The sequence below is a fragment of the Rhizophagus irregularis genome, chromosome 9 (genome assembly GCF_026210795.1).
Source record: "Rhizophagus irregularis chromosome 9, complete sequence".
Lineage (NCBI taxonomy): Eukaryota > Fungi > Glomeromycota > Glomeromycetes > Glomerales > Glomeraceae > Rhizophagus > Rhizophagus irregularis.
Genome location: NC_089437.1, coordinates 3,355,260 through 3,374,048, shown reverse-complemented (window position 1 = coordinate 3,374,048; position 18,789 = coordinate 3,355,260). Strand labels below are relative to the sequence as shown.

Below are 18,789 nucleotides of genomic sequence, written 5' to 3'. Positions count from 1 at the left end.
ATTATTTATTTGCTATAGTATAATTGATAGCTTAATTACTCTATAATGCACTAGCTGCTGTAATCTGTTGCGTTGCAACAAGATTAATTTATGGTAATATACAAATTATACCCTTCCTTTTCCTGCTACAGGCTTATCTTTACATAATTTTTTTTGCACTGTTCAAGCAGTTGCCATATTTCTTTCATATATTATGCATTAGTATTATATTGATTATAAATTATAAATCAGATATGCTTCCATAATCAAATTTTTATTTATATCATTAAATTTTACTACAACTTATTAGAGGATAGAGATAATCAAAAAAAATTGCAATAAAAAATGAACAATAAAAACATAATAACAAAAAAAACCTTCTTTATTGACATTATTAGTTATTATTAATAATTAATAAATAAAAATTCAATAAAATGTATAATAATAAAAAAAATCTATTTAACAATACTAAGAAAAATCAAAATAAATGATAATAAAAAAATTTTCAGTAACTGAATTTCATGTATTTATTTACATTGTAATTAGTAATATTTGTAAGTCATAATTGTCCGAAGCATACTAGCAGGGCTCACTCATATAATATCTTCCATTATGCTGCGCCTATGGCAACGTTAACATAGGTGATTATGTGTGTATAATGTTTTAGCCTTCAGGTTCCCATTACTAGTGAACCATATACAAATTTGCCGGATTTTTTGATTATTTTAAATAAAAAAATATTTTTAAAATTTTGATAAACAAATTAGCAATAAAATAATGATAAAATACCGTATAGAATGTGAAGAATGTAATAAAAATAACATAACATAACACAAGCAAAATTTTAATATTACACAAATATTATATAAAAAATAACAAATATAATGACTTCATAAAAGAAAAATATTATTTCTTAATAAATAACATTTAATTTAAAAGATATCTTTATTTTCAAATTTATTTTAGCTATTTAAATGATCATTTATTAAAAGTATTATTTTAATTATTTAATTTTTAAATTTAGCAAATATATTATACTCAGCTTTTTATTTCATAGCAAAAAATTGTTGTGATCCACATTTTTAAAAATCTTGCACTTCATCATATGATTTAGTACTACGGCCCTGCCACAAGGGACTTCCTAAGAAGCGCACTATGCTCCTCCCATGAAAATTACGCATAGCACCATGCCGTACCACAACCAACCAGCCCTACTGTGAGACTACAGCAAAAGCTGGTACTCACAGGCTTACAAAGTAAGCACGCTATGCTCCCACCCAACGCATAGCATCATGCTGCTCCAATAAAAATACCCAAAGCTAAAAATAATGAAGAAATAAAATAAAAAAATAAAAAAAACTGTAAAATAACAAAAAAAGTGCACTTACCTTCGGTCCTATCGCAGGACTGCAGCAAAAACTGGTACCTACGAGCTTACTAAAAGTAAGCGTCTATGCTCCTTCCCTCGCATAGTACTATACCGCTCCAAGTTCCCAACCAGCCCTACCATGAGACTGCAGCAAAAGCTGGTACTCACAGGCTTACAAAGTAAGCACGCTATGCTCCCACCCAACGCATAGTGTCATGCTGCTCCAAAAGAAATACCCAAAGCTAAAAATAATGAAGAAATAAAAAAGTCATAATAAAAATAAAACTGAAAAATAACAAAAAAAGTGCACTTACCTTCGGTCCTATCGCAGGACTACAGCAAAAACTGGTACCTGCGAGCTTACTAAAAGTAAGCGTCTATGCTCCAACCCTCGCATAGTACTATACCACTCCAAGTTCCCAACCAGCCCTACTGTGAGACTGCAGCATAAGCTGGTACTCACAGACTTACAAAGTAAGCACGCTATGCTCCCACCCATGCATAGCATCATGCTGCTCCATCGAAATACCCGAAGACTACTTAAACATACTACAATATTTCCAAACATATAAAGTATGACGACGAAAACATAGTTAATATGGACCCAACAAAATACCTAGAAGTCACTTAAGTATTTCCATAAGCAGACGGTGAAAAAGAAAAGTTATAAAAATCGACTATGGGCTAGAGGAAGGTGGAGAGACGACAAAATGAAACGTCTGGAACCTACAAAAGAGAAAGCCAAAACGTTAGTAAGCGTTTTGCTAAATAAAAAAAAACAAAAAAAAAACAGTTTACCTTCGAAATTCTGTCCAAGAGATGTCCAGAGAGCCGTGGTCCTAGACAACAGTGGGAAAGATGAGAGGGAAGAGAAAAAAGCAGAAAGAATAAGAAGGAAGTAGGACAAGTGAATAAGTGAAGGGTTTTTATAGTTTTTATACTTTAGAGTAGGAAAAACTTCGGCTAATTTTATGCGTGACTAATATTTACATCAATAAAAGTTTTTTTCATAAAGATGACTCATAATTATATTACGCGTCGCGTATAATTATAATAGGAAATTGTTAACTGGTTAACTGATCAAAATCACAATTTGAGATTCCGATTTCCGATTTAGATATATTAGTATTGTTTTATTAATAATTATTCGAAGTGATGCTTGGGTTGTACTACTGCCACCCTTGGAAAATACTATAAAATAGTGATTCTACATTACGGTTGAAATAAATAACTTAAATATCATATTACTAAAGTTTATGAAAAAATACTCTGATACAGAAACTTCATTACGAGTTATTCTGTATTTAAGTTTTGTCATTTTAGTGCGCTGTTATGTATTTTTTTATCAAGTACGATTTTACAGTACGATAATGCCTGATTATTTCAGCCAATTATATTGACAGGATTTAAATTTGTATCTGGCCAAAACAATTTTAAAAAATTTTTTGTATTACTTCGAGATTTACAGCAGGTATTACGAAATCATCTACATAAGATCATACCCGCCAGTATTTAAACCAAAATAAATTTAATAAATAACTCTCACTATCTCACATTAATCACGCTATTCATATTATTCATCACGCTGCATCACATTCTACACTTTTTATTTTTATTATATATTCTCACCCATAAAAAATTTATTTTTTGGAAAAAACTCCGATAAATGATCGTTTTTCTAGGATGGCATTCGTGTGTTCGATACATGTAACGACGTGTGAATTAGTGTCTGCAGCTTCATGGCATTCTTGACAACTGATAATCCCTTCTGGGGTATAAACGTGGATAGTTGCATTGAAGTATGTCTGCCATAAAATTGGATTTTTTAATTTTACCACCTAGTTCGAAGAAACTTTTATATAATAAAAAAAAAAGGTGAAATTTATATTTTAAAATTTTCTTTATAGTTAATAATTAATTATTTCACATAAAAATATTTTTTAAATGGCCTTTATATATACTAGTTAATAATGAATTATTTCATATAAAGATATTTTGTTAAATGGCATTTGATAATTAACAACTTTTTACTAAAACTGTAATAGTTGTTACAATTCTTAACTTTTAAACTACCAAACGAACTTAGTTATCTCCGGACTCCATATTAATTAAAATACGCAGCGTGCGTCACGTAACTTGTTCAGGTAAAACAATTTAAATTCATACTGTACGTAATAATATTGAATTTAAAATTCACAAATACTCAGACTAATCATAAATTACGGTAATGGCAATTATTTAATCGATTATTTCAGAAGTATCAGTATCACAAGAAAATATACAAGTAACTATCAAAGGCAAAAGTATACAATATATATATATATGGGACACAAGACAAAATTTTTGAAGTCAAATTTGCAAGACAAAAAAGTTAATCATATTTATTAATTTCGATGATTGAACGTAATAAGTGTTAAATTATCTAATTTATCTTTAATTGATAAGTATGTAACTTTTATTTCATTTTGCTTAATTATTTTAATTACCAATTTATGTGAACTATTTCAGTTGATGAAAAATTTTTAGCATGGATAGGTGTACGGACAATAAGGTATAATAAATCTAATATTTGACCAAAAAAAAAATTATCTCATCGGTAATGATTTTAATTCAGAAAACACAATTCATAATTTATGGTTACTTACTATAATCCTGGCATCCCTTAGTACACCTAAATGAAAATAATTGTCGAATTGAAAATTACTCCCAGATCATAAAGTTGTTGATCACAGCAATTCATTAAACCACTAGTCGAGCCATCAAGAATAGAGTTAACGCCGCAGGTAGATCTATTCTGTATATCACAAACTGACAACGATACTAGCTAAAGTTTGGCAATCATCACAAGATGCTTCAGTCTTACGAGAAATAGAGCAGAGTGCCTGCTAATACGGTAGCGAATTTCATATTGGTTTCTTAAGACTTCGTATGATAAAGATCTGGATATATTTGAAAATAAATGATTCAGGTTAATATTTTTAGGCAAGACTGATCAACATTTGAGTGGTGTATGATGATATAAGTAAGTCGAAAAAGAGAGATAAAACAAAAAGATGCGGTGTACAATCAACAGTTGAGTTGTGTATGGTCAACGGTTGAGTAGTGTATGGTAAGACGAAAGGAGAGTTAATGCAATAGTTATTCCGGTGGTGTATGGTAATACATTAACTAGCCCTGCGTAACAAATAATGGTGCGACAGATAATGTTTTCGGCTTGTATCATAATAATTTTGACCAGATCATCTTATTTATCACTCGAATATGTTGTCATATCGAATATTATAATGTCATTATAATATGTAAAAGGAGCAAATAAACAAATTTATGTCGTGTACTCTATAAGTGTTGCAAAAGGTTTGAAGATTTCACTATAATATGACAAATAAATTTCAATTCTATTATGGTAAATTCTTAAATGTTCTTGCGATTAAATCAATTTAAATTAGACAAATAAATCGTACAACAAAGTTACCACTATATTATCTTATGTATTTGATAGCAATACTTTCTCTGCAATATCTCCTTTATTTAGGATTTCTTGCATCTATTATAAATTGGATATCCGATTTAATTAAATGATTTCGAGTACAATATTTATAGTATAATACTAGCAACAGCCCTTTGCTTCGCATCGGGATCAATGAACTTAAACCATATAGGTAATTAATTACGCACACAAATAATATTCTAAATAAGCTGCTGCATGAACAAAAATATTAAATTCTTTAAAATTATTAAATTTATAAATTTCAGTGACGATATCGTCATTACACTAATTTATCCATTTTATCGTATGCAATCCGTAATAATTTTAACGAGGACATGTTACTTTGTTACACATTACATATTTCTAAACGCTTGGAATACAGTAAAAGTTTCAAGAAGTTGTAAAGATTATAAACTTGGTATGATTTTATTTTTCTTCTTTTCTTATATTATATTTTAAAGAAATTTAAGTAATAACGAAATTTTATCATTGTTTAGGCGATAAATTTATAAATTTCCATCTTTTTTATAGTGATATTCAGCTTTATAAAAAAAATAATAATAATAAAACTTCTATAATTTAATTTTTTTACAATATTATATTCTCGTAAATTTAATCATATGATGGTACGATGTAAAATTATTAGTACGGAAATTCAAAATTTATTATTAAAAGGTCCCATTAACCACGCAATGGTAAGCCCAAAAAATGATATCCACAGTAAAAACCACTCGTTTTTTTAGTAAGAAAAGGTTCATTTACTTTATGTTTTTAGGATACAGAATCACTTAGAATTGTTCGAAATATTCCAAAATGTCTTATTCACTAATTAAAATAAAATTTCAAAAAAATTTTTTTTTTTTGGCTAAACTTCTTATTTTACTGTAAATATTTCAGGCCGAATTATTGTAATGTTTCTCCAATTCAAAATTCTATTTAATGTCACGTCTTTGCAATTAATTCACAAAAAGACCCGCATGAGTATGGAGAAATTGAAGTTTTTTTTGAACGTCCGTACTAATTTGTATTACCATATTGTACTAATTTACTATATACAGCAGTGAATAGTCTACCCTTAAATTATTCACGTAAAAATATTTGTTAAATGGCATTTAGTAATTAACAATTTTTAAATCTAGTTGAAAGTATTTTTCACTAAAACTGTAACAGTTGTTATAATTCTCAACTTTTAATGCACCAAATGAACTTAGTTATCTCTGAACTCTGATAACATTAAATTTTAATTATTTAAAAAATACAAGTGTGCGTCGAAAAACAAACAATTAAATTCGTATTGTACGTAATAATAATACTGATTTTAAATCTATAAATGCTTGAGTGAATCATGAATTACTAGTCTTGAAAACGGTACTAGCAATTATATTATCGAGTATTCTAGAAATTAGAAGTATCACAAATGAAATATAAGTAGAAAAAATTATCAAAAATTTAAATATATATTTAGGACAAAATAAATGAATTTGCAAAACAAAAAAGTCGTTGATTATATGTATTAATTCATTTGAAGTATAGACATAATAAATGTTAAGAATATCTAATTTAGCTTGTCTCTAGGATGTGAATCACTCCAATTGATGGAAAATTTTTTAACACGGAGGTTTGTACGGACAATAAGATGTAACTAAAGATACTGCACCTAATATTTGGTAAAAAATAAATTAACAGCTTCACGACAATGATTTTTATTAGGGAAAAATAATGCATAATTAATAGATACTTACTTGGATCCTGGCAATCATTAATACACCTAAATGGAAATAATTATCAGTTATGCTTTATAAAGTTTGTGAACACTTCTAGAATTACAAATTACTTACTGCGCTATAAGTAATTGTTGAATATCACAGCAATCAATTAACAGAGGCGGTGAAGGAGGGGTATCAGAAATAGAAATAGAGTTAGTAACGCAGGCAGAGCCGTTTGCTGAATCACAATAGAGAATGTTCTGAGCTACAGTTAGGCAGTCATCACAAGATGCATTTGTCTTGTTTATAATAATTGAGAAAAAGAGCAGAGTGCCTGCTAATACAGTAGTAAATTTCATATTAATGACTTCGTATGATAAAAAGTCTGGATAAATTGAAGAATAAACGATTCAAGTTAATATTATTTATCTTTTTATATTTATAAGATGAAATAATGAATGATGTACACTTGAAATGGATTTTTAGAAAACGTCCACAAAATCCGCATAGCCAAGCTTTTATAAATAAATAAATATATATATATATGATAGGATTTATCGTTTGAGTTCTGAGACCAAATCAAATCCCGTACTAAGTAAGACGAAAGGAGTGTCGTACGATCAATAATTGAGCGGTGTATGGAGATATAGGTGCTGTAAGTTGAAAGGAGAGATAGGCGCGGTGTACAGTCAATGCAACAGAGTGGTGTATAGTCAATGATTGCATGGTAAGACGAAAGAAGAGCGTACATTAACATTTGGATGGAATGTACGGTAAGGGTAATTCCCGGTCGGATACAGCATATAGCACTGTGTAACATACGATGGTAGGAGAGACAAATAATATTTCCGGTCTCGTCATTATAAAAATTTTGACCGGTTCATCTTTTATCACCTGAATATGCAGTCTTATCGGACGTAACTTCGAAAGGTGTTGCAGCAGAGTTCGAAGATTCAGTTACACTTCGCAAACAATTATATTTTGACCTATCTATAATATTTTGATCCTATTTTAAAGAATTTGTTGAAGAAACTTAAACAAATCTATATTAGACAATATCAATTTTAATAAGTACTAGAAGTATTGTGATAGAATTTGAAGATTCGCTAATATATGACAAATAAATTTGATTATATTACGTAAACAACGACCCCTGATTTTTTGTAAATATTTGAGTCCTAAAAATAATAAGGTTAATGCATCAAATTTTTTTTCGATGAGTCGTGCAACGAAAATAATACTATATTGTCTTATGTATTTGGCAAACAATACTTCTTTGTAATATTCCCTTATTTAGGATTTCCTGCACAACGAGCATCTATCTATTATAGATTGGATATCCGATAAAAAAATTTGGTTTTAAATCATTTCTAATACAATATTTATATTATAATATATATAGTAGATAGCTAAAAAGTTAGATATATTCACAAATTCTTTTAATTTTTTTGTTCATTCATTATAAAGAATTTTATGATTTGTCAAATTTATTTGTCAGCAAGAATTATCTGTTATTGGTCGTAAAAAATTTGAATAAATAAGGTTATTTTAAATTCATTATATTAATCATAAAACTATTTAAACAAAGAAATGCATTTAACAACATATCACAGGGAATGTTTATTGCATCCAAACTAATTAAAATACTGAATAATAGTATTGAAAATATAAACCGAAACCTGCGTTTATTGCATTTTTTATAAAAGAAACAAAAGAAATATCCTACTACAAGGGTTATATCCTTTATACATAATGAATTCTATAACAACAATGGTACGAAATATTGAATATTTCACTATAGTAAATACTCTAATAGTTATACAGAAAATTGATAAAAGAAAACAGTCGAATAATATCCTTCAGTATTTTCAGGTAAAATCTTATTAGGATCGGTCCCAGAACCGGCATTCGCGGTCTTGGTCCATGATTTTAGGGCCGGTCTGGACCGATTATATAAATTTATTCATCCAATAAAAAATGACAAATTATATTTATTAATTGAAAATTGCTAAAGCTCACTAGCGGTAATTGTCACCATACCAGCATTAAGATGCACTTTTGGCCTGAATTAAAATTTAATAAAACACTGACCGGCATTACATCATAAATCCACCACTGGTGACCGTCACCACTGGTGATATTTAGCAATATCCTTATTAATTATTATTATAACAAAATTCTGCCAATTAAGAAACAACATCCAGAAATTAAATTTACATAAGTTTATACCTCCGTCGAAGGTTTACGCCTAAAAAATTTCCTGCCGAATTTACAAATTATAAACAAATGCACCAAAATTCGTTTAAAAAGATCTTGACTTATTGCATATAAATTATTAATCAACGTTTAAGAAATACATTAAATGGCTATATTTTAAAGCCTAGTAATCGGTGTTTATCTTCTTAATAAACTAATACATTGAAAACATTAGATACAAATAAATGTAATAACGCTTTTCTATTCTAATTTTTTTGGTTTAGTAACTATCATATTAGAAAAGAAACTTTTTATGATTAAACTGTTTAAACTTAACATTTTCTTTATGCGTTAAAAATAGTATATATTATGGGATGCATTAACTTTACAAATAATGTGTAATTGATTAAAGATTATATTTGGCTCATACAGTATTGAGAGAGAAAGAGAAATATTTTTTTTCTAGTTTGCATTACTCTGTTTTTATAAGTGAAATATCGATAAATTATTTCCTTAATTCATTTAATCTACTCTTTCAAAAATCTTTTTCTACTTCAAATTGTTTAATTTATTCACTATTTAATAGTATTATATTTCTTTTTCTTTAGACTTAAGGTTGAATAGCAGCTAGTATGAAATTTCTATTTCTAAAGAGCCAAAGAAATTACATTTTTAATTTAAGATTATCATAAATAATATATAATAATAATAATCAAATCTAATTAGATCAGATATCAAGATTCAGTTTGAAGTAACTATTTTAAATATATTTCGATAATATACAATACGGATAAAATTTCTTGTTCAAAAAATCTGCACCTATGAATAGTTTTTTTAATAACAATTAAATGTTATAAATAGTTTTTTTTTTTTAAAAAAAAGGGGGGTATATTCTAATAATTGTTTTTAGTTTATTCAATTATTAAAATACTATCAAATCTCTTAAAAAAATATTTCTCATTTTATTCTTCGAAAGACTACTTTTACAAATATAATCCTAAATTAGAAGGTCGTACAATTAAATGTATGATTTGTGCAATTTTTGTAATAAAAACTCCGGTTTCAGGTCTTATTTATTTAACGAATTCATTTTTTTTCAATTGTTTAAAATTAAAAAAATTTTTTTATTATGACTTCTATTCGAGAAGACATAGTTTTTGCTGCACTTAATAGAGCATATGCAATAACAGATTATAATATTCAAAATACTATAAATAAACAATTTGAATTTAGACAACGAACTATTCTTGCTGACAAATCTCTTACAAAAGATGAAAAATCATATACAGCAAAAATATTAAATGAAGATTTTGACAATTTTAAAATTCTTTATAATAAAGGAACAAAAAGAATTTGTGAAAATTGTCATAATGAATGTTTAGCTACATTATATTGTGAAATCGAAATTTTCAAACTGGACATCTGGAAATAATGATATTGATAATTTAATACAACAATGTCAAATGGAAACATTTAGGCCAGATAGAATTATAGAATGGATCCCATATAATAAATTACAAAATATTAAATATTTAACTAAAGGTGGATGTTCCGAAATTTATAAAGCATATTGGATTGATGGATTTTATAATGAATGGGATTTAAAAGAAAAACAATTAAAAAGGTATAGAGGACATAATGTAGTACTCAAAAAGTTAGAAAATGTTGAAAGTGCTAATAGAAGTTGGTTTGAGGAGGTATGTAATTTAGGAATTATCTGTGAAAGTAACTAAATATTTACTATGTAGTAATATCCATTATTTTTTTATAGGGTAAATCTCATTTATCTATAAGTAACAAATGGGTACAAGTTGTTCAATGTTATGGTTTAACAAAAGATCCATCAGATGGGAATTATTTACTTGTAATATTTGCATTGGACTATAATTTAAGAGAATATTTACAACAAAATCATGATAAACTTACATGGAAAAGAAGATTTCAAATCATTGATAATATTGTTGAAGGAATTCGTAAAATACATGAAGAAAATGCAATTCACAGAGATTTGCATTCCGGAAACATATTATTATCTACAACAGATATTCGTATAAGTGATCTTGGATTTTGTGGACCAGCAGATAAACCATTAAATAGTATATATGGAAATCTCCCTTATATTGCACCCGAAGTTATTTCTGGAAAAGAAACTACTTTTGCATCTGATGTTTACAGTATTGGTATGGTCATGTGGGAAATTTCATCTGGACGACCGCCTTTTATTAATTTTGAAAATGATTATGAACTTGCACTAAAAATAATTAATGGAATGAGACCAAAAATAATACCGGGAACTCCTTTAGAATATAAAGATATGATGAAACAATGTTGGGATGCTGATCCAGAAAAAAGACCTGATATTAAAACTTTCTTTAATAAAATAAGAAAAATTAATAGGTTAAATTATCAAAACGAAATAAATGAAGATAAAAGTATATTTAAAAAATTATTCGAAAAAATTAAATTATCCACAAAAATAAATGTCTCGAATAATTTTGAGACTAATAATACAAGTACAAGCAGGTTATTTACAAGTAAAGTTTATCAATTTAAAAATCTTCCTGAACCAAAAAATGCGACTGAAGGTCGGTATAATTATATTTTTATATTTAACAAAATGTATATCATACAACGCATTACTAACATAATTTTTTAAATAACCATTTATATAAAATTTAATAGAAGAACAAGAAGGTATACACGTATATAATTTTTTTATTATTTTTATATTTGAAATTATTTAATTAATTAGATTAATCTTAAAGAATTTCATAGTAAACCTTATGGCTTTAGCATTCCTTATAATAGTGAGTATTAATTAAAGTTATACAGTAAATTAAAATAGTAAACTTATTCGTTTTTATTTTTAGTTGAAGATTTTGATAACAAAAGTAATAATAATACATCAAATTCAAGTAATATACCTGAAGGTATAAATAATTATTAAATTTTATAGTCTTATTTTTTGAAATAATATATTAATAATTCTTTCGGTTTAATAATTAGATAATAGCAAAAAACTGTCTAAAGTATTTAAGAAAATGCAAATTAATTCAAATAATGGTAAGTTCAATCATAATTCTAATAAATCATAATTTACTATATTGATAATAATTTTTTTTATAGATAATCGAGATAAATATAATGAAGAGACTATACAAGTAAAAAAGAATAATATTGATGATATTAATGGTACAATTTATTAATTTTATTTAATAATAAATTTTTTTAAGTTTTTGAATTATAATAAATATTTAATTTTATCCTATTTTTTTTCTTTTTATTAGATAATGATGAAATATATAATAAACCAAATTTCCATTCAGAAGAACAAGATGAATTCGAAATTCCTAATGGTAATTACAATTTAAACATATATTTGAAATTTGTTATAGACTTTTTGTAATAACTTTTTTTTTTCGTTTAAATACAGATGGATTCTAAATTATTTACGTTGTATTATTTATATATATATTTAATTATTTAAACACTAAGAATAGAGTAGCAATTAGCAAATCCGTCTCTTAGTTTGTGATTTGAATAATTCATATTTTAACGTTTTAAATAAATTATTATATAATATATTATTTACTATTTGTAGAGTAGCGTATTGAAAATCGATATTGAAGTTATTCAAATTCATAAAAATCTTAAATCTAAACGAGAATACTTAATAGTTACTCGGCACGAAGTGCCGAGTAACTGTTGTATTTGCAATAAGCAATATGATTGGTGGGATTTACTGAGCGCAGCTCAGTAAATTTTACTGATCATATTCTTATTGCAAATACATGTAAGGCACGACAGTGCCGCAGTTATGAGGTCACGTTGTGCCGAGTAACTGTTTTATCAGGCTTACGTAATAGGTATTTATTATACAGCTTAGTAACTGGTTGTACTAACATAAATCACCAATTAGTAAATGCCTGATAAAAATTATTACAATAGCAAAAATGTCATACATAAGATCATATCTCATTATTATTTATTTCATATATAATGAAAAAAAGCTAATTCACTCTTTAACCAAATTAATAAAGAAAAGATTTAGTATTGAATCAACGTAAAAAAATTATTCTAAGATACGTAAATAACGTAAATAATTGTAAATTGTAATGTCTTCCTTAACGTAAATGTAATTTACTTGTTATATACATCAATTGATATATTCTTTTGATCAAAATTATTTCCACTCTGAAATTTTTTATGGTCGTATGATTTATTTAGATACAAAAAAAGATTTAGTATAGTAACGATGAAATATAATTTTAACAGTGGAGTTTTTTTGTTTATATATATATATGTATTATATACCTGTTTCCGCAAAAAAAAAAAAAATCTTATTTACATTACGTCTATTTCTTCGTATTTTTAAATAGACTATTGACACTTGAATAGGGTTTCGATCCGTTATCCGAATTAGAATCCGGATTGAAATCCGTATTTCGGATTTAGATCCGGATTAAGACTTGTAATTCGGATTAAAATCCGGATTAAATTATATTATCCGGATTAAATCCGAATTAGACTTATTATCAATAAATTATTTAATAATCGTTTTATTTATTGTAATTTTACTTTTTATCCTCAGAAACAGCCGGTTAACTGCTAACAGATCACTTAAATATTTTTAAACCGCAAACGCCTATGTACTAGATTATGGTTTGGATCATTCAATACACTAATCAAACATCAAATGAATTTGTCGTTTTATAAAATGCAAGAATCTTCTTGATTTTAAAATATACCAATCATTGTGGTTATTCTCCCACTAATTATGGGATTCAATGAGCTTAAATTTTTCTTTCAAATGGGATCTGACCAGTTTATAGTGAAAACAATTATTACATTTTATAATAAACTTGATTAGTGCTGAAACTATCATGAACGACGGAATAAAATTGGCAAAAGGTCGCGCGAGAGACAATAATGAATTTAAGTACTAAGATATTTTGACTCACCATGTGGCATGTGGTGATAAACGTGTATAATTAATTTACAAAATGTCTGTTAAAAAATTGTGATCATGATAATTTCCAAACTATAAAGAGCCTCTAACCCATAAAGTATTTTAGTAATTAATTGATAAAATTGTAAAAAAAAATATTACTAATTAACTTTTTTATAAATAAAATTTGAAATGATGTTAATTATTTTGGATACACAGACCCACCAAATCAATCGAAAACACGTAATCTAAAGAGAAATTTAATGAGGCGTTAAATATTTATAAAATCAAACTGTATTTGATGAAAAAATGATTTAAACTTTTTATGAAGTATTAGACGAATTATTATTAAAAGTTGCTGATCCGTAAATTATCTTTTTTGGCACGAAGTGTAGATTTTAATTTACAGGACAGATATCGAGTAGTAAGAAATTAGAAGGGCGTTGATTTATTCAAATAACTTTTTATTATTTACTGTATATAAAAATATTTACCGAATATTTTTTTTTACATATAAACACCGTTAAATTATTTGTTTGTGATACTGTATAATACTTTTACGTCTAAATTTAATACAATCAATTTTGACTATTTTAGAAATATTTTATATTATTATCGGCATCATCAAAATTTAAGTACTTCAAATGTTAATAGGAAGAGTAATGTCTTAATATTAAATTTTCTCTACTTTATTTGTCTATTATTTTAAAAAAAGAAATTATTTAATGAATAACTTACTTTCTATTATATTTAATACTTTTAAAATTCTATTACAAAACTATAGTATATAAAAATTTATCTCGCTAAGCAACAAAATTTTTTTAAAGGTAAAAATAATTACTATATTAAATAACAATTGTAATCCACACATACAAAAAAAGGAAATACATATAAAATGAAAAAAAACATAAAAAAATAAAAATAAAAAATATATAAATATATATAAATATTTCATATATTTTTTTCTTTATTCATCATCGGCAGTAATATCACCATATTCAAACATTCCCATCTAAATAAAAAAAAAAATTCAATATATTTAGTATCTTCAAGTAATCGATAAAACCGATCTTGTTTTTGTTATATAACTTACCCTGCCCTTCTTAGCTTGTTCTTGAGCTTCAAGTAATTTTTCTACAACTGTGGGATTACTTCTATATAGTATGGATTTTTTATCAACTATTGCATATCCAGCTTTAACCATTTCAGTGTTAATTGAATCTTCAATGGATTGAGATTGTTTTGAGTCAAAAAGTGTAAGATGATACAAATTATTTTCTTTATAATCAATATTAGCCACAAGTTGTTTATTTTCAACTAAATCTCTAAAATGTTCATATGCTTCTAGTCCATATTCTTCCTATAACGTAGGCGTAGGAAAGAAAGAATATTTAATGAATCTGATAAAATGGAATTTTAATTAATAAAGATCTAAATATAATTTACCTCTCGATTGCGGACATTCAAAAATGAAAGTATAGCTTCTTGAGATTGAGATGGTAATTGTTTAAAATTATCGGGAAGTGGACGAACTCGACTTAATGGAATCATTTCAGACTATATGTGTATATATAATTTTTTTTTTAAAAAAAAAAAAAATTCAAAGTACATTCTTGTTTTCAATTAAACAAATATTATTAACTTACATTTCCATAATCAACATAAATTACTTCGGCACTCTTCGAATCTGGTATAACCTTTCTTATTTTTGCACGGTACCTATTGCACACAAAAAAAAAAAATTTAATATTGAAGAAGATTTCTACTATCTTTTATAAATTTTTTTTTAACACGTACCATCGATTATCTTCAGTAAATTGAGCACTAACCATCTCATTATTTTTTGGAGTAAATGATGATGACGAACTCGCATTATTTTTATGATATAAAGAAAATTCAGACATCATTTTCTCTAACTTATGAATATCATCATTGATGACTTGTAAATAAAATCTTCCTCCTGAAATAATTTCTGTTACAACAATATCTACGTATTCTTTGCGTGGCTCCACTTCAGTTACAATTGCTACTTCTTGCTCTTTAGATACTTCATTATCTTGTAACGACCATATCTATTATAAAATTCATGTAAGCGTGATTAAATAAATTTGTAAAAAAAAAAAATAAACTATTATTAATTGCTTACATTTTTCTTTTCTGTTTTGGCACTTTCTTCGGCAGCATATAATTGTTGTGAATAAGAACTTTGACTTGCACTATAATCATGAACAGAAGCAAACCCATCTCGTAGCAACATTACGGCAAAATTTTCATTTTTAATCCACATTGTTCCGATAAATCCTCCAGTTTTATCAATATTTTCGACTTCAATATCCACATCTCGCTGAAATGTTCTACGTGTAGCAAATTCTGATGCTTCAACAGCAAATGGTTCAGACTTATCCGATGGATTACGTCCAGGCCTTGGTGCACGTATTCCTCCAAGCACAAACGTTAACTTATAGCTTTCTCTTGGAATATAAATTTTAAATCTTGATGCGTTATATACGTAATCCACTACACCAGGAACTCGACCCGCTCTTTGCAATGAATTCAAAAATTGTTTAGCTTTCGCTGCATTCTATAGAAATGGAGAAATCATAATAATGTTATTAAAAAAGAAATGTATTAAATGTAAAATAATCAAATAATATATATGACAAACCTCAGAAGCATCAATAATTCTGTAAACTGGAGGATCCTTGGGACTATGTATTCCCTTAGTGCTATTTTGCGCTCTAAATAATGAATTTATGTCAGTATTATATTGTTAAAAAAAAAAAGAAAAAAAAATTGAGAACAAAAAGAAATACATTTATTTACTTTTGTTCTGCAATCATAAGTTGATCATAAAAGCTGGACCGATCCTCATCATCTCTCCTATGGCGTATAATATGTGCTAAACCGCGTTCTAGCAAAGCCTCCGCTGCGTTACTAAATAAAGATAAAATTACTACACATTCATTATAAATCGAAATCGCAATAAATAATTATCATCTCTAATTACAATTCTCCGAGTTTAATTGTAGCGCAATCTTTTGCTTCAAATCCATCTGTCGCAGGTTTACTATAGTCAATGGTCACTTTAACCTTTAAATGCAATGAAAGAAATTATTACACCTTATTTAATTTCTATACAATAGAAGTTACATTATTACTTACAGTTTTACCGATTAATTTCTTCCGTAAAAGCTCTTTGGCATCAAAGTTATATTCCGGCAATTTTGGATCTTTGGGTCTATTATCAATAGAGAATAATTTAAATGTCTTATTGTTTTGGAAAGAAAATATAATGATGAAATTAAATTTTACATACTTTGGCTGACGAATGCTCGATAATTGCAATTTTCTTTCAACTCCCGTTCGATTATGCTTTACAGAAATTGTATCACCGGAAATTATACGCGTTACCTAAATAAAAATTATTATTAATTATTATTTTTTTTTTTTCAATTATAATCGTCCTTAATTAATAATTTACATACAGTGGCTTCAAATTCATGATCATCACCACCAGCTCTGTTCCTTGCAACATGTCCTTGCCAAAGTCGCAATTGCTTTTCTTTAGCAATGCTAAATTAAAGAAATTGTTAATAAACCGATGTGATAAGAATAACTAAAATAATAAAACCTACCTTTCAGCGGCGCGTAATTTAGTATGGCCATCAGTAACCATAGTGATACTTCGATCAGCAACTTTGGCTAAACCGCTCGTTAATAAAGCTTCCGCTATATTACCAGCAGGATGTAAAATTGAAGCAAAGAAAGCCTGATTTCCTGATAAACCTTCCAGTATCACTTTGACATTTCTTTGCAATAATCTAGTTTCAACGAAATATTTAGCTTCTTCTCCAAATGGTTCAATCAAATCTTCAACATCCGGTACATCTTTGCGAACAATTGGAGCTTTTATTCCAGAAATGTTTATATTCAGATATTGTTGTGGCGCGGGAGAGGGAGGAATGAATAAAACGCGCAAACTTGATCCATCTCGAACCTGTTCAATAATGCCTATTTAAGAGAATAGAATTTGAATTAATAATCAAAATAGTTTTGCATTTATTAAAACAAATCATAAATCATCTACCTTCGACAACCAATCCTTTATATTTATCCAAATATTCTCTCGGTTCTTCCTGTAAAGTATAATTAACTTTGCGCGAATTCTTCGTGCAATAAGAACAAATTATAGTTATTAATATTACTCATATAACAAATTTAAACAACTTTTAAAATTTGATAATGTTAAAGTACCTCCTGATCTTGAGTCTGCCAGATACCTTTACCGGCAGATTTGGCATCAGACTCCAAAGCAATAAGCGTTTCGATTTCCTCCCCCCTACTTTCTTCCTTATTCTTTCTTCCATCTTCTCGAACTTTAGCCCATCCCTCTTTAATTACCATTTGAGTGACATTTGTGACATTTTCATTACCGTATAATATGGTTCCATATTCTCTTCCGGTGGTTGGGATATTATAGTCTACACGAAAAGTAACTTCTTTACCAACCAGGAAACCACGGAGATATTCACGAGCTTCAAATGCGAAAGGCTACAGGAAAATCACGTGAACAAAAATTTCTTTAATTTCTTTATAGAAATTATTTCAGCTAATTTTTAAATTCCTGATTATAGTCTAATTAAATGTCGATTTTAAGATCTAGATCTCTATAGCAAATCAAAAATTTATCCGATAATTTAATTTACCTCATCCTCCTTTTTTTGATTTCCGAGTCTTGGAGCCTGAATATAAGCCAAGTTTAATTGCCTCTCAGGCGGGGGCTGGTTGCCGGAGGGTCTTCCACGAAGAATCAACGTATCACCAGAAAGGATAGACTTAACAATAGCTTTTTGATTTGCCATAGTTAATGATTAAATAAATAAGTCGATTTTTAGGAAGAAAAATCGAAAAATATTTTTTTTTCAAAAGAAAAAAATTTTTTTTTGATGCATATATAGATAAAACTTTATGTTGGTGCTACGATTAACAGCGAATAAGAACTTGCCATTTATCAAAAAATTTTCTAATCTGTAAATTTTCACGAGTGATGATTGCTTACTCATCACCTCAGGAGTATAATGTCATTTGACAGTCAAATGATTTG

At 27.4% G+C, this 18,789-nt stretch overlaps 3 protein-coding genes across 3 annotated transcripts; 1 reads left to right on the top strand and 2 right to left on the bottom strand.

Moving 5' to 3' along the window:
• Positions 1-6,442: 6,442 nt before the first annotated feature.
• On the bottom strand, positions 6,443-6,900 carry OCT59_029790 (uncharacterized protein; the record flags this gene model as incomplete). Its single annotated transcript, XM_025318139.2, has 3 exons — positions 6,443-6,492; positions 6,578-6,603; positions 6,674-6,900. The coding sequence occupies 3 exons, from the start codon at positions 6,898-6,900 to the stop codon at positions 6,443-6,445; spliced, it is 303 nt and encodes a 100-aa protein (XP_025176842.1).
• Positions 6,901-11,310: 4,410 nt separating this feature from the next.
• On the top strand, positions 11,311-11,943 carry OCT59_029789 (uncharacterized protein; the record flags this gene model as incomplete). The annotated part of the gene is made up of 5 exons (XM_066146208.1): positions 11,311-11,322; positions 11,490-11,544; positions 11,608-11,667; positions 11,744-11,800; positions 11,864-11,943. The coding sequence occupies 5 exons, from the start codon at positions 11,311-11,313 to the stop codon at positions 11,941-11,943; spliced, it is 264 nt and encodes an 87-aa protein (XP_065994878.1).
• A 2,709-nt stretch (positions 11,944-14,652) lies between these two features.
• OCT59_029788 (uncharacterized protein) lies at positions 14,653-18,607 on the bottom strand (the record flags this gene model as incomplete). Its single annotated transcript, XM_025326279.2, has 16 exons — positions 18,392-18,607; positions 17,940-18,236; positions 17,773-17,851; positions 17,321-17,696; positions 17,171-17,258; positions 17,002-17,096; positions 16,848-16,923; positions 16,693-16,775; positions 16,509-16,619; positions 16,351-16,423; positions 15,832-16,266; positions 15,483-15,757; positions 15,332-15,404; positions 15,132-15,242; positions 14,779-15,045; positions 14,653-14,697 (listed from the first exon to the last, which is right to left on the bottom strand). Exons 1-16 carry the CDS (start codon positions 18,545-18,547, stop codon positions 14,653-14,655), a joined length of 2,640 nt encoding a protein of 879 aa, XP_025176844.1. The 5' UTR covers positions 18,548-18,607.
• Between the last annotated feature and the right edge of the window lie 182 nt (positions 18,608-18,789).